We start from the raw sequence: 14049 nt of genomic DNA, 5'->3' as shown, positions 1-14049 counted from the left end.
GTTTTTCTATCTCATCCACCTACTCACCATTACGATAAAAAACACGTTTGTTTTTACTATGAAAATAAAGTTAGGTAACCTTATAAGCGGAGATAGATGGTGGATAGTAGTGAAATCCACGACACACGTTTCATTTTATTTGGAACTTGTTAGATGGATGGACATGGATACAAATAACAGACTTGTCAATTGCAGTCTTAAACACCAATGAGAAGATTTAAACAAACAATACAAACATGAATTTAAACTTCACCTCATTACACAAGTTAGTGGCCATCAGGACTTAGTAGCTAAGTGGATGACGTGATGGTGTTTGAAGCGAATGTTACTGGGTTCGAGTTTCGGAGAGAACATCAACTGTGGAATGCAAGTCAATCGAGCTGAAGCTTTCCAAAAAAGACGAGATGCGTCCTGGCTTTCACTACTAGTCACCAACCATCTTTGATTATAATGTCTGGAAGAGTTTCAACTTTATAATGTTTCAAGGTTATTAACTGTCCTTCGGTTGAAATGTTATTTTATGTTAAAATGCATTTTTAAGCATCGAAATAATTCCCAGACAACATTGCGTTGAATATATCTTTGAATAGAAACTGAATAAAGTGTGTACAAAGTGTTAAACAGTTGCCAATAACGATATTTTTCCAGTCATTTCCTTTGGATACTATATATTACTCATTAAAGAGTGAATAATAGGGGTTTGTTTAAACAAATGATGGGCATCACAACAACATGTTATTTTTCTTATCGTACAAAACGTGTCCACTATCAAATTTCTGGTAATTATTTTAACTCTCTGGCTAAAGCCAATCACTTATATCCATACCAAAAATCTTGAAATAAACATTCATTTCTTAGTGATAACTAACAGCAAAATCAATAATGTACATTTTGTCCTATTTGTGACTACTTAGATAGACGTGCTTTTATTTCACTGTTTATATGTCGCAATCAGCATTTTTCTCCTCTAAAACTAATTACTTATGAATTTTTAATTGTCAGAATATAACAATAATGATAAAGAGTAGTGCTGTTCTATGATTTAATTTAATTCAACTGTACAACATACTATGCTATTCCTATTAGATTACTAAAAATATGTATCCAGGTAATAGAATTCCGCTGATAACAAACCAATGCATATATGTATATACTGTGTATATATTCTATACTTAGTTGAAATTAATTATTTACAAAACAAAACAAAAAAATAACAAATAGAATTATCAGGTAACGAAATTTTTTAAAACAAATCCTTTTTATTTGCTCTAAGTCATAGTTCCAATTGTCCTCATGGACGAACTACAGTCATTACATTACGATGTGTATTTACTCAAAATTTTGAAACATTCATGTATCAAGTAAAAGATTTCAGTGAATATATAACTGGTAAAATTGAATTACCACCATTGTGTCCAGATGGTACTTGTGATGGATGTACTTATCAGTTTCTATGGTCTTCAATGTATGCTTGTCGTATGTGTCAAGAAAATGATTATGAAAAAATTCTTAGTGAGTGTAGTTATGGTCGTAGACAGGTTCATCTTCGTGCTCCATGGTAAGTTTAATTAAAATATGAGAATTATAAAAATACTGTTTTTGCCATTCAGTCAGTTAATCAGTTATATACAACGTAGAACCTAATTCATTTGTACATTGGTTCAAGTTATTACGCTCCATTAGCACATGAACAAGAAATTATCATAGCGAATTCTAGAGTATTAGTGATAGTAAGAGTATAAATGTTAAAATTAGACATTAAAGATACAATTCAAAGAGAAGGAAATATGGATTAGTAGAGTAGAAGAAGTCGTTTTTATTACAGTTAGATAATAACTAAGTATATGTTAACAACTTAGTGAATTGCCAATTGAGTTATTTCACATAGACGTTAGATAGATTTTTAATCAAGTTGGTATGTATGACAACGTACTGCTTTAAACAACATAGATTTACAACAAAAATGACTGCCATCAAGGGTATCAAAACAAACTAACTGGCCTGAGACTGAAAAGAATGTTATTTAGATAATATATTATATTTTCTAGATTGCTTGAGCTAATTCGTTGGACGGAAAAATGATACATCCAACAGGATTGTACCATTCATGTGACCGTACCATCAATAGTTCAAAGTGTAGATATCTAATTAAGTCATTTTCAATTATAAATAATCATTTTGATTATTTAATCATAAATTTCTATATCCGTGTGTAGTGTGTACATCAGGTACATATATTTAATGCGTTAAATATAAATACTCATTTAAATATTGTCTGAAGCATACTTCATTGCTAAATTTAGTATTATTGCCTCAGGAAAAATAGGTAGAATGAGTAGTTGTGTAGTATTAGAACACTTGAGATGATTTACTTTTTGTCGCTAGTTAAATATGTCTTTGGTTTTACCCAACCACTTTTCATTGAGATTTATAAACAACCATTAACCTATGACTTCCAAATTATATCTGATATACAAATTTAGTTGGAAATGTGATGATTTTTTTAAAATTAAAAAAAAGAAACAGTTACTGTTAAGTGTCATTGGATTTTATCGGCGAGTTATTATCCTATTCGAGACCTAGTTGGTTCAAGTTGACTTAGAACGTCAATGACGTTATCCACTCAACCAATGCTTCCGGATAGCCACTAATTTGTTAAACAGATATGAAATAATAAGTAAAAATTTTGTAATTTCTGGATGTTGATAGTTAAGAATGTAATTCATCAACCACTGTTGCCAAATGAGAATCCCGAATAGGTTGTCCCGACATAATCTTATCTTGTGTATTCGGTATGCAGTAAGCAGTGGAATTCAGAACACACGAGGTTATAATATTCATCAGTTTCATGAGCCAACTAAAATCATTATCTAACGTACAATGTTTCAGTCATTAACTATACCTGACTTGCTAACCTTACTAGTTAAAAGTTTAAATGATTAAGATAAATGGTGGCCTTTCTATCTGCTGAATTATTCACAAAGAAAGTGATTTTTGATGTATAGTTTATTACAAAATAATGAACAGTACTTGTTTTCTATTTTATAACACCGTTAAGTATATAAAGAGGATTACATTTAACCTGTCAGGAAAAACTAATCTTTCATTCTTTCGTTTTATTTCATAAAAGGGAATGTCGTGTTCCACAGAACAGAAATCTCACCCTCATTGAAAGTTGTCCACTTTTGTCCAAAACTCAAACAGCCGCTGTTCTATTGACTGTAATAATTCTAATTATTTTAGGAATAATAATCTTCATGTGTCATCGTCGAAATAAGAAGTAAGTTGTATGTATTTGAATGGCCATACGTGTACGCATATTATTCACATTTAAGCTCATGTTTATGATGGACTATTCTTAGTTGAAAACCCATTAAAAAAAGTATGACATACTGAATCTCTTTAGTTGATGTTTACGACTCTTTCCTAAGTCAAACACACACTTTACATAGGGTGAGAATGAAGTTGATAAACCTTAAATATAACACTTCTAAATCTGATTTACTAGTTAGAAACAAATGTCCATACGGGTATTATGACACGTCGGTTCTGCATACCTACATAAGAAAGCCACTGACATAATTCATATATAGACTGTTTCTAGAGGTTTACTGTTGCCCAGTGTACGATTAATATCATTTTTTAAAGATTACATCCGGTGGCGATACAGCGTAGGTAGTATCTTGGTCAGGTACAGTATGTTCGAGGTAACTATCATGCCGTTAGCACTATTATCTTAAAACAATGGTTTTAGTGACCTGGATATGTTTTGTGATGTTCGTCGCAGGGGCTTCAACGTTGAACATTATTCATTCATACTGGAACTGGGTAGAAAACCAGACAGGTGGTCACTATATTATATAACGCCTATCTCTGTACAGGACTGGAATCTTTTCGAAATCTTAGAGATCATACAACTTACTGGCTTCAGAACTTATCATACATGTCTCAAGACAAAAATCATAAGAGAACCTAATTCATTTTTTTATTGTGTGCTTGAATCATCGCATTGGTGTTTAAGACTACAATTGACAAGTCTGCTATTTGTATGCAAGTCCGTCCGTCTGACGAGTTCCAACTAGAACGAAACGTGCGTCGTGGATTTCACTACTAGCCACCATCTTTGTTACCCATGAAAGAACCTGTCTTAGTTTCTTGTCAAATTCTTCGTAACAGTAAAATGAATCTGCCTATTCGAAATTCTTCTTTCAAATTATTTAGCAAAATCAAAATTAAAATTTTGTGTTGCATTCTTTTCATGTTTTGGTGTGTGTGTGTGTTATAAATAAATTGATATCTTGTCAACTAATCAAAATGATTTGACATCGTATTGAAATTTATTTTCTATATTAAACGATTATAAATAATCGGTTGGAAGTTATTTAGGGAGTTTGAAAGTTGTTAACAAGAGGCATCTATAAACTGAAGGAGAGCGACGAATCATGTGTTAGTTACTCTTGTGACTCGTTAGCCCAATCAAAATTCAATGATACAATTTATTTGTTAACTATAAATATGTTTAGTCGTATTATTAACTGTCACATGCTATTCAACGATTATATACAGTTTACCTGCTTACTAATTATTTCTGTTATCTATAATTGCTGATATAGTTCGTAAATTATGAGGGGGATGCTATTTTTATTAATATTTAAACAAAAAATATGCTCTGTTTTAATACAATTTTGTGTTAACTTCTTTTGTTAGACTAGAATATAAATACATGAAACTTGTTCAAAGTACATCGGGGAAAAATCAAGTAACTAGTTGTGCAATAGAAGGTGACGGCGATATGGATAAAGGAGGAAGTGTATATTACACTACAATGAATAGTAATAATAACAGTAATAATAATAATAATAATAATAATAATGATAATTATAATAAAACACGAATTAAATCACCTCCAAGTTATGCTGATTCAACTGGAATTGTATTAGAACCAAATGAATTTTTGAAAAATGATCATTTCACACAAATGGGATTTAAGGGATTGCCTAAAGTGAATCTCCCACCGATTATCTACAAAGTGAGATTATTTTTAGGGTATATATATATAAGATTTTGACGCAATTCAAAGTTATTTTTCAACATAAACTGGCGAACAATTTAAAAATCAAAGGTGCAAGACAATTAATTGTCCTGGTTTAAAATGTTTATTAAATTACCTTACAGCCTAAAACTACGAGGTTTGATCTTATGTAAGGTCATATATATTTGTATTGTTGTTAAGCCAATCCTTTCCCTCCAATTCAGATAAAACAACCTTCCTGATTTTCGGTAATTCTGCAGCTGACATTAGTTTACGATGGAAATCATCTTCACATTAAATTTATCTTTCAAGGTTTTAATGGGTAGAAATTAATGCACCAAAAATAGAAAAGGTTTTTCTTTATTACAATAAATTTAATCGTTGCATCTTTATTAAATCTTATTATAGATGTTACAATTGTTACATCGTAAATCATGCAATAACCGGTATCAGTTAACATGAATACTCTAGTTAATGTGTATCTAAAAAAAATCTAAGACTATTAATACCTAGTAGTTTCATCAATATACAAATCCACTTTTAACTAGAATCTATTAAACGTTTTAGTCATAATATAAAGTTAAAGATTCGTTGTTATTTACAATAGAAAGGATGAATTTAAACTATATCTTAAATTTAATATCAGATGGGTTTTATGGATATTATAATAATTTCAATGGTTAAGATCATGAGTCAATTGAAGCTAGACCACCATGGAAAACCTGGAAGCACTGGACGGCCGTTTCGCCCTATTGTGGGACTTCTCAGCAGTACGCATCAACGACCTCGCCCCCGCGAGACTCGAACCCAGGACCTACTGGTTTCCCATGGTGGTCTAGCTTCAACTGACTCATGATCTTAACCATTGAAATTACTATAATACCCGCGAAACCCATCTGATATTAATCAACATATGCTCACTAGTGACTGGCTTCAAGAGGTATATCTTGGAGTTCTAGTGAGAAGTAGTGACCAGTGGAGTTCAACTAGGTCTGTTGTGAGATAGTAACCCACTAAAGACAATGATAGATGTGTCGCTCAATTTCGTGGATTAGTTGAAATTAGACATTAACACCATTGGATGCCAGCTCAGTGGTGTAGTGGTTAATTGCTCGCGCGCGAAACTAGTAGATCCTGTGTTCGAATCTCGCAAGGGGAGATGCGCACTGTTGAGGAGTCCCATAATAGGACGAAACGGCTGTCCAGTGCTTCCAGGTTTTCCATGGTGGTCTAGCTTCAACTAACTCATGATCTTAACCATTGAAATGTATCTTAAATTAACTGAAATCTATGTTTATACCATCATCTATTAAAGTCACATTTTCTTTTCTCAATTTAAAGTAAGAATTCGATTTATTTTGAATTTAAATTAACCTCTGTCTCTATGTCTTTCTCTCTTTCTCTTCTTATGAGATAATATTGGTTTCTTTATATTCTGCATAAAATTAAAATCTATTTTATTTATAATTTAAAGATAAAAAGCATTAAAAGAAATGCAATACATTTAAACAATACAGTTTTAAATCTTAACATTAACATATATATATATATATATATATATATATATATCTTTCTCGATTTCATTTTTATCAGTTTGAATAGTTTAAAAGAAAGGAACTATTTTGTATATTTAATATGGATACACAAATACAAAGATAGAAAATAAACCATTCAATGTACAATTTTAAATAGTGTCATTTAATCCATTGACTCTTTTTCTTTTTGTCTTTAATCCTTGATCTGATTAACATTAAGGTGAAATTAAAACATGAAATTGTTAAAATAATGTAACTGAATAAATATGTAAATAGTGTGAGTAGATCAAAAAATGAGCTATAAAATCAAAAAGAAAAATTGATTAAATATAAGACGAATGAGTGATGATTTATGGTCCCTTTTTTTTAAAAAAAAAATCTCTTTGAATTATAAAGAGGGGTTTAAAATCTACTTATATAAAGTATATGCATACAAACAGCATGTATCTACCTAAATAACTCATTTTACTATTATTATAAATTTTAAATTATTAGTGACCATTAAAATATCCGACTTATGGAGTAAACAAAACACTAATTATATATTTCTAATAAATCAATCAATCAATCAATCAAGATTGCCTCATATCATTAGTGTTCATTTTTGTTGATTGATTGGTTTTAGTTTGTTTTTTATCAAGTTAATTAACATGACTGACAAATATTTAATTGTCTATGAGTATACATTAATGTAAAAGCAATAGAAATTAGGAAATAACAGAAAAAAAAGGATAAATTTGTGTTGTTTTTGTTACGGTCCCATTTTAGGACAGATTTAGCCTTTTTTTACTATATATATATCTGTCTTTTAATTTTACCCATGATGAGAAGTCATGAGAAAGGACTATAATCAGAATACTATTAATTTTAAATATTTCATAGTTTCTAAGGAATATATATTCAATACAAAGCTTTGTCTCATAGTACATATCAAAGATTTTGAAGAAATTCATATTGTTCATTGGATTCCAACTTGACTAACTTCATGGTTTTTTCATAATAACAAAATTTGCTAATGATTTATTTGTGTCACAGTTGATCTCTTACATAAGTACTTAATCAACAAATAGTAATTCTGTTTGTTAATTTTTATTTGTCCTGATTAAATTTTCTTGGATTTAAAGATGAAGTAACTTTAAATCTGTTAAGGGTTGTGGAGATTTATGAGTTTAGACTGATATCATGAGTGGATCAATGTTAGACCACCATTGAGTACCTGGATGCACTGTACGGCAGTTTCGTCCTAGTATAGGAGTCCTCGGCAGTGGGCATAAACGATCCCGCAAACGAGACTCGAACCTAGGACATTCGGTGTCGCACACGAACGTTTAACCTCTGGACCACTGAGCCCCGGCATCCAACGATATTAATGTTTAACTTCAACCGGTCAATGAACTAAATCAGTTGAAGGCGTTGATAATGCAGAGAGTAGGTTAAGAACAGACAATATCATATCAGTTATCTACCTCAAGTAATGGATGAGTGGTTGTGCAAGACTATGGATTAGTGGGAGTTAGACACTAGCACCGTTGGATGGTGGCTCAATAGTCTACAGGTTGAGCTTTTGCCCGAGAAACCAAAGGTCCTGGGTTCGAGCCCTTCGCGCGGGATCGTTGGTGCTCACTTGTGAGGAGTACCATACTAGAACAAAACTACCGTGTAGTACCTCCAGATATTCAATGGCGGTCTAACATTGATCCATTCATGATATCAATCTAAACCTTAAATCTACTGAAAGCTTAAAAGTATTCAGAAAATTGATATCAGTACGGTTATTTTACTGGTGATGATTGGAAATTTCTAATCTAATTCAAAAGGTGTACATCGTCACAAAGTTCTTAGATAATTTTTGTGATAAATGGTTTGAGCATTAATCTCAGAGTTGTTATTGATCAAATGTTGGTGTGCTGTATGTTTAAAAAATAAATAAATAAATAGAACTTTTATATTACTAATAAATAAAAACTTAAAAACAATCTAATATAAACAGTAAGGTAAAATGAGGTTATTTTCAGGTTACAAGTTTAAAAATAAATGTGAACATGTTTACTGACAACTAACTGAATGAAGTTACTCTTATTAACTACTCAACTATTCAACCAGGATGTTTATAAATAACAATAGGGAGAGAGAGAGAATGAACAAACAATCAAAAACTCTATGCATAGATTTAATGAGTTTAGAATAAAAACGAACGATATTCGATATAGGGCAGTTTTGTGTAAGAGTTATTCTATGAAAAACCCTCTACAGATTTGAGTCATTCCGTTTTTTGGTCTATATTATTTTGGATTTAGTTTAGATCATAAATTAACACAAGCTAAGTTTCCGAAAAAAGACCTGGAGCTCCTAATTACAGTTTACCTAGCATTTCTCGCCTGATCACTCTCTGAATTGGCCAACTCTTTTGTCCAACACTAGGCCTAAAACAGAATCCAGTTGTTTGAATCTTTGAAATAGTCAATCGCGTAACGATAGACTCTCATCGAAATACTTATAAGTTCTAGGTTCTGTCATGCGTGTAGAGTCATAGGTATATTCTATCAAGTTTTAATCTATACTGTTTGGGAGCTTTTCAACGTTCATTGAAAATCTTCAGATGCTGAATAATGCTGTGAATTTTGTGTCCGATCGGTGTTCAATATAAACATCACAGAGAATTCTAGAAAACGACAGATTGTGTCTTATATCCTGATTGGTTAACAAGCAATTTTGTTATTAGTTTTAACAGATTTTTAGAAATTTCCAAAATATAAAGATCAGATATAGACGTCTAAATATATTTGCTTATATTTACATCAAGATCTTGAAAGTAATCCTTTTCTTCATACTTCTCACCTTCTTTCACTTGTACGGAGTTCAAACTTAGGAGATTCCTAGAGGGTCTAGTAAGTGACTGTAAAATCTATATCATGTGTCCAAGGATCAAACTTATAAGATATCAATTTTTTATAATAACATATCGTCATATCCATTAAATTTGTCATGGCAAATTCTTATTTGTATTACTTAGATAATGATAGAATATGTTTCAATATTCAAAACATCTCAACATTATTGTTTATTATTCTTACGTGATGCAATTATTTTAGTAAAATTATCTTGTAGAAGTCAGTGAAATATATCACTGATGAAAGTTAAATGCATATCTAAATTAATAAACACATTCGGACCCTAATTCTTTTAGATTTAGTCATTTATATTTATTTCTTTAAACAACTGCTGATAATACACTACACTATCTATTACGTTATGTCTCATTTTAAAGTGGTTTGAAATTAGTTGAATAAACAGATAAACAAGTCGTAAGCTGTTTTTAAATTTTCTCTTAAATACCATTAAAACCACGAACTGATCAAATTTAGACAACCTCTGAAAACCTGAAATCACTGACAGGCCATTCCGTTCTAGTGTACGACTTCATAACGGTGTACACTTGTGAACATTGATTCAGGGATCGAACCCATAACCTCATACTGGCAGTTATCATATGTTCACCAGTGATTAGCTCTGGCAGGAAATTTCTGACGTTCTTATGAGAAGCAGTGATCAGTGACCCCAAACCATATAGGATGTAAGAAGGATACCCACCGAGGACAATGGGAAATGTTCGTACTATACTATGAACGGACTGAAGTTAGGCCTATACTTGACTGGATACTGGCTCAATATTTTAGAGATTAAGGGTTTCCGTGTGAGATGAGAAGCTTCAAGTTCAATTTCTGTGTATGGGGTCATAAGGGTTCCTTTACTAGAGCAGAACGATCATCCAGTGCTCCCAGGTTTTCAGCAATTACCTAGCTTAGATTGGTTCGCGACTTAAAAGAAAACGAACAATCTCCACAACCCCATACAGACAATTATCTTAAATATTTGAACCCACTGACCGATTTGTACAAGCATTACGAATACAATCAAACAAACATCTGGTTTCGGAATAAAATAAATATTGATTAAATAGATCAATTAACATTTGAAGTTTCTTTTGTGTTATACATTGAATATGAGTAGAATATTGCTATTGGTCAATCGAAGTTATTTTCTTTAAGTCTATTCAAATTCCGATGTTTTTCTCCAAATATTGTGTTTCTTTTCTTTGTTCAGTCAATATTGGGATAACTATTTATCAAATTATATACTATTTTGTGTCTATTTTTTAGAGCAAATCGGATACAGACCGTGACATTCTTACAGAGAATGATCATGTTTTATGAAGAAAATAAAATGTCACATCCAATAATCAATCATCAGTAAAATTTTACTCTCGCCCACTCCTTATAAAACACTTTCTCATGGGAAAGCAACAAGGTGACATAGTTTTTTTTCTCTTATTCTACCATCTTTGTTTCTCACTGAACCATAATCTCACTCATTTTCGACAAAAAAAATTCATTCATGCCAGTTGAAAAGTTATTGTTTCTCTCTTTACGTGTATGTGAGTATGTCTAAATGACTGCGCATACATGTGTGAAGATTCGATGTGTGTATGTGTGTGTATCTCCCCCTTTATCAAAAATATGTACACCTGTTTATACTCATTATTCATAGTTATTACTATTATTATTTAACACTGGTTCACTTGAAAAACCTTGATATTTCCCAGGCCAGTTAACTTACATGTTTTTTCCTAATATTAAAAAGAATCAGTAAAATATTTCCGTATGTATTTTTTTTCTCATATAAAGTAAATTATGTTTTATATGTTCTCTACGAGACCTTTAATTTTCTCCAAAGTTAAAACTATGACGAAATTCTTTTTTTTTAAAAAAGGAAAACTTTGTTCTTAAAACACTCTTCTCTTACTTACTTACTTACGCCTGCTACTCCTGATGGAGGATAGGCTGCCGAAAAAAAAACATTCTTCCATGCATATCATTAAATCATAACAAGAAGAACAGAAACAAACAGTAATAAAAAAACCCGACAATCTTATACAATCATTATCTCTTTTAATAACAGATATCTATGAAGCATTTTTTTAAGTGGTTTTATATATTTTGTTGTTATTCGTCCACTTTTTTTTTCTTTTTTAAGATAAAAAAACACAAAGAATTTAGTGTAATACTGAAATTCACTGGAAATTTCAATTACTCTTTCATTACAAGTAATAACAATAACATATCATCTTATGTAACCGTTCGTTGCTTTTTTTTCTTCTAAAAAGTTATTTGAATTGAAACATTCAAGTTTTTTTTAATATTTGGTTCTTATAAACGAAAATATTCTTTTTGATGTCTTGTTAGTTTCTATTGTTTTTCTTTTTTTTGTTGTTGACAAAAACAGAATTTAATCTAATTTTTTTTCTGATTCATAAAATAACGTGTTTTGTTAGTCTGCTTGTTTTTTTTTCTAAAAGGAGGCGGAAGAGTGGATCTGTGTGTGAGCGTATTGTAACGACTGTGTCACCTGAACATATATATATATATATTCTGCCTACTCATTCCCCCTGTGTGTGTATGTGTGTATTTTTTTGTTGTTGTCAGCATATTGATCATTTAAATTTGTCCATTCATTTCAATACTGTCATTCCAAACACTCTTAGAGATAAGTTGTGAATAGAAAAATTGTATAATTACGTTTTCATTCTTTTTTTCAAGAAAAGAATAATAAAAAAATTACCAGTTGTTACAATAAACAATTTTGATGCAACGTCTAGATCATTGTGAAAAATAAAATGACACAACAGTTTATTGATAGAAAATTAATTATAAATTTATATAATTACTATGGTTACGTTCATAACCGTAATGAATGAAGCAATAAAGATAAGAATTCAAGTGAGTGTAACGAATAATTAAATCGACCACAACAGTAGTAAGTGTACATTACATGAGAAATGTCATTGTTTTTAAAAGTTGCGATATTTATCATTTAATCAATGTTATATAATGTATGAACGAGTATTGAATTACTTCATATATATATATATGCTACTTATATTGACAGACATAAGTAGTATGTAACACCGATTGAAAGTGGGATATCTGTCAGCAGAATGCTAGGAAGATCAACATGAAGAAAACAAAATAAAAAATTAGAAAGGAATGTGGAAGACAAATGATAGTAAATCGCAAATGAACTATTCACTATATGGTACTCATATTATGCCAAGATGCTTTGTATATATATAGATTAATATTAGTTGGAGACTTAGTAAAAATCACATAACACTCAATAATTGTTTATTCTTTTGATTATAAGATAACCATAAATAAACGAACTATTCAAATTCATATTAATCATGTAATTAATTATGATTATGTAAGTAGTAACTTGCAAAGTTTAATCGAATTAAAAATGAATGTTTGTATCATGAACAAATCAGTTGTCATGGTACAAAATGATTTGATTGAATAGTAGACTTTTAAGCATATGGACCAGGTTATCAATAACAAGTTACATAATATCTTAACCTTTGCCTACATGAACATCATTTAGCAGTCAAACGTCATGATATTTCCTCACTTATATCAATACACGTGGACAACTGCGGACACTCATTCGATTGGAAAAATATGGAAATCTTGGACAGAGGAAATTCCAAAAACACCAGAGAATTTTTAGAAGCCTGGCACTCAGGTCAATCAGCAATCAACAAACATATTGAAATCAATTCAATTTATCAACCAATCAGGAAAATCATGCACAAATACAGGAACGAAAATCAAACCAATAGGTGACACAGCCAAAACAAAGGAGTAAACAATGACAAATTTAAGGTCAATAAGAACCAATGAACGTCGAGGTGTACAGAACAAGGTGTGAAACACATATGGAGAAATTCGAACACTTCACTTCTATCTGAAGTTTGTGCTGATGATGTCGTTCAAAAAACGATAAAAGCTCCACGACCAAACCATCCAGCTCAGAGAACAAAACTCCATCTTTGTAGTTAAATCACCCTTTATGTCTTTCTCTGACTATTAATTAGATTGAACTCCACCAAACTGACATCAAAGAGTTATCGGTTGGTCTATATTTTTTTTACTGGACTTCCGAATAATGTCAATTCGTGTGATATAAATAGTTTTCAATTAAATATTTGTTACTTTTCTTATTACGTAACAGTAAATTATTTTATTGGGGTTTATATAATATCAACATTTTCTGTATCCCGGTTGTGAATATAAAATACAAATTATCAATTTACTATTTATAAGTTTAACCCAATATACCCCATGGAATTTTCATTCGAATGCATTATAGTTGCCAATACATATACAAATACTCTAAGTAACTTTGAGAAATTTTTGAAGAGGTGCACAAAAGGAACGATCAATATTCAATATCATCCAGTACTATATCATGTATAATTTGAATGTTTATTAAACTGAATGATCAGAAATGCTTAAGATATATTCGTGGTAGTTTCGAAGTATATAGTTTTCTACTGATAATCAGAAAGAAGTCAATTGTTTTCTTTAACTAAACTTGGATTAAACGAAAATAAAGTTGGTAAGTTGTAATTAAGGTTACTTTATT

The 14049-nt window shown here is 30.8% G+C and overlaps 1 protein-coding gene across 3 annotated transcripts in view; it reads left to right on the top strand.

Moving 5' to 3' along the window:
- The window catches only part of ELAPOR1 (Endosome/lysosome-associated apoptosis and autophagy regulator 1), a 65912-nt gene that overhangs the window by 45138 nt on the left and 6725 nt on the right, over positions 1–14049 (top strand). The window contains exons 16-19 of one of the 3 annotated variants that reach the window (XM_035729849.2): positions 1280–1558; positions 3131–3280; positions 4708–5029; positions 10728–14022. In XM_035729849.2, coding sequence (XP_035585334.2) covers positions 1280–1558; positions 3131–3280; positions 4708–5029; positions 10728–10781 — 805 coding nt within the window. In that variant the 3' untranslated portion in view covers positions 10782–14022. Of the gene's footprint in view, positions 1–1273; positions 1559–3130; positions 3281–4707; positions 5030–10727; positions 14023–14049 lie in introns of those variants that run through there. The other 2 variants (XM_051216065.1, XM_051216067.1) reach the window with 2 other exon arrangements.

Source organism: Schistosoma haematobium, chromosome 4, assembly GCF_000699445.3.
Source record: "Schistosoma haematobium chromosome 4, whole genome shotgun sequence".
NCBI classification, from domain to species: Eukaryota; Metazoa; Platyhelminthes; class Trematoda; order Strigeidida; family Schistosomatidae; genus Schistosoma; species Schistosoma haematobium.
This window is presented reverse-complemented; position numbering and strand designations above follow the sequence as displayed.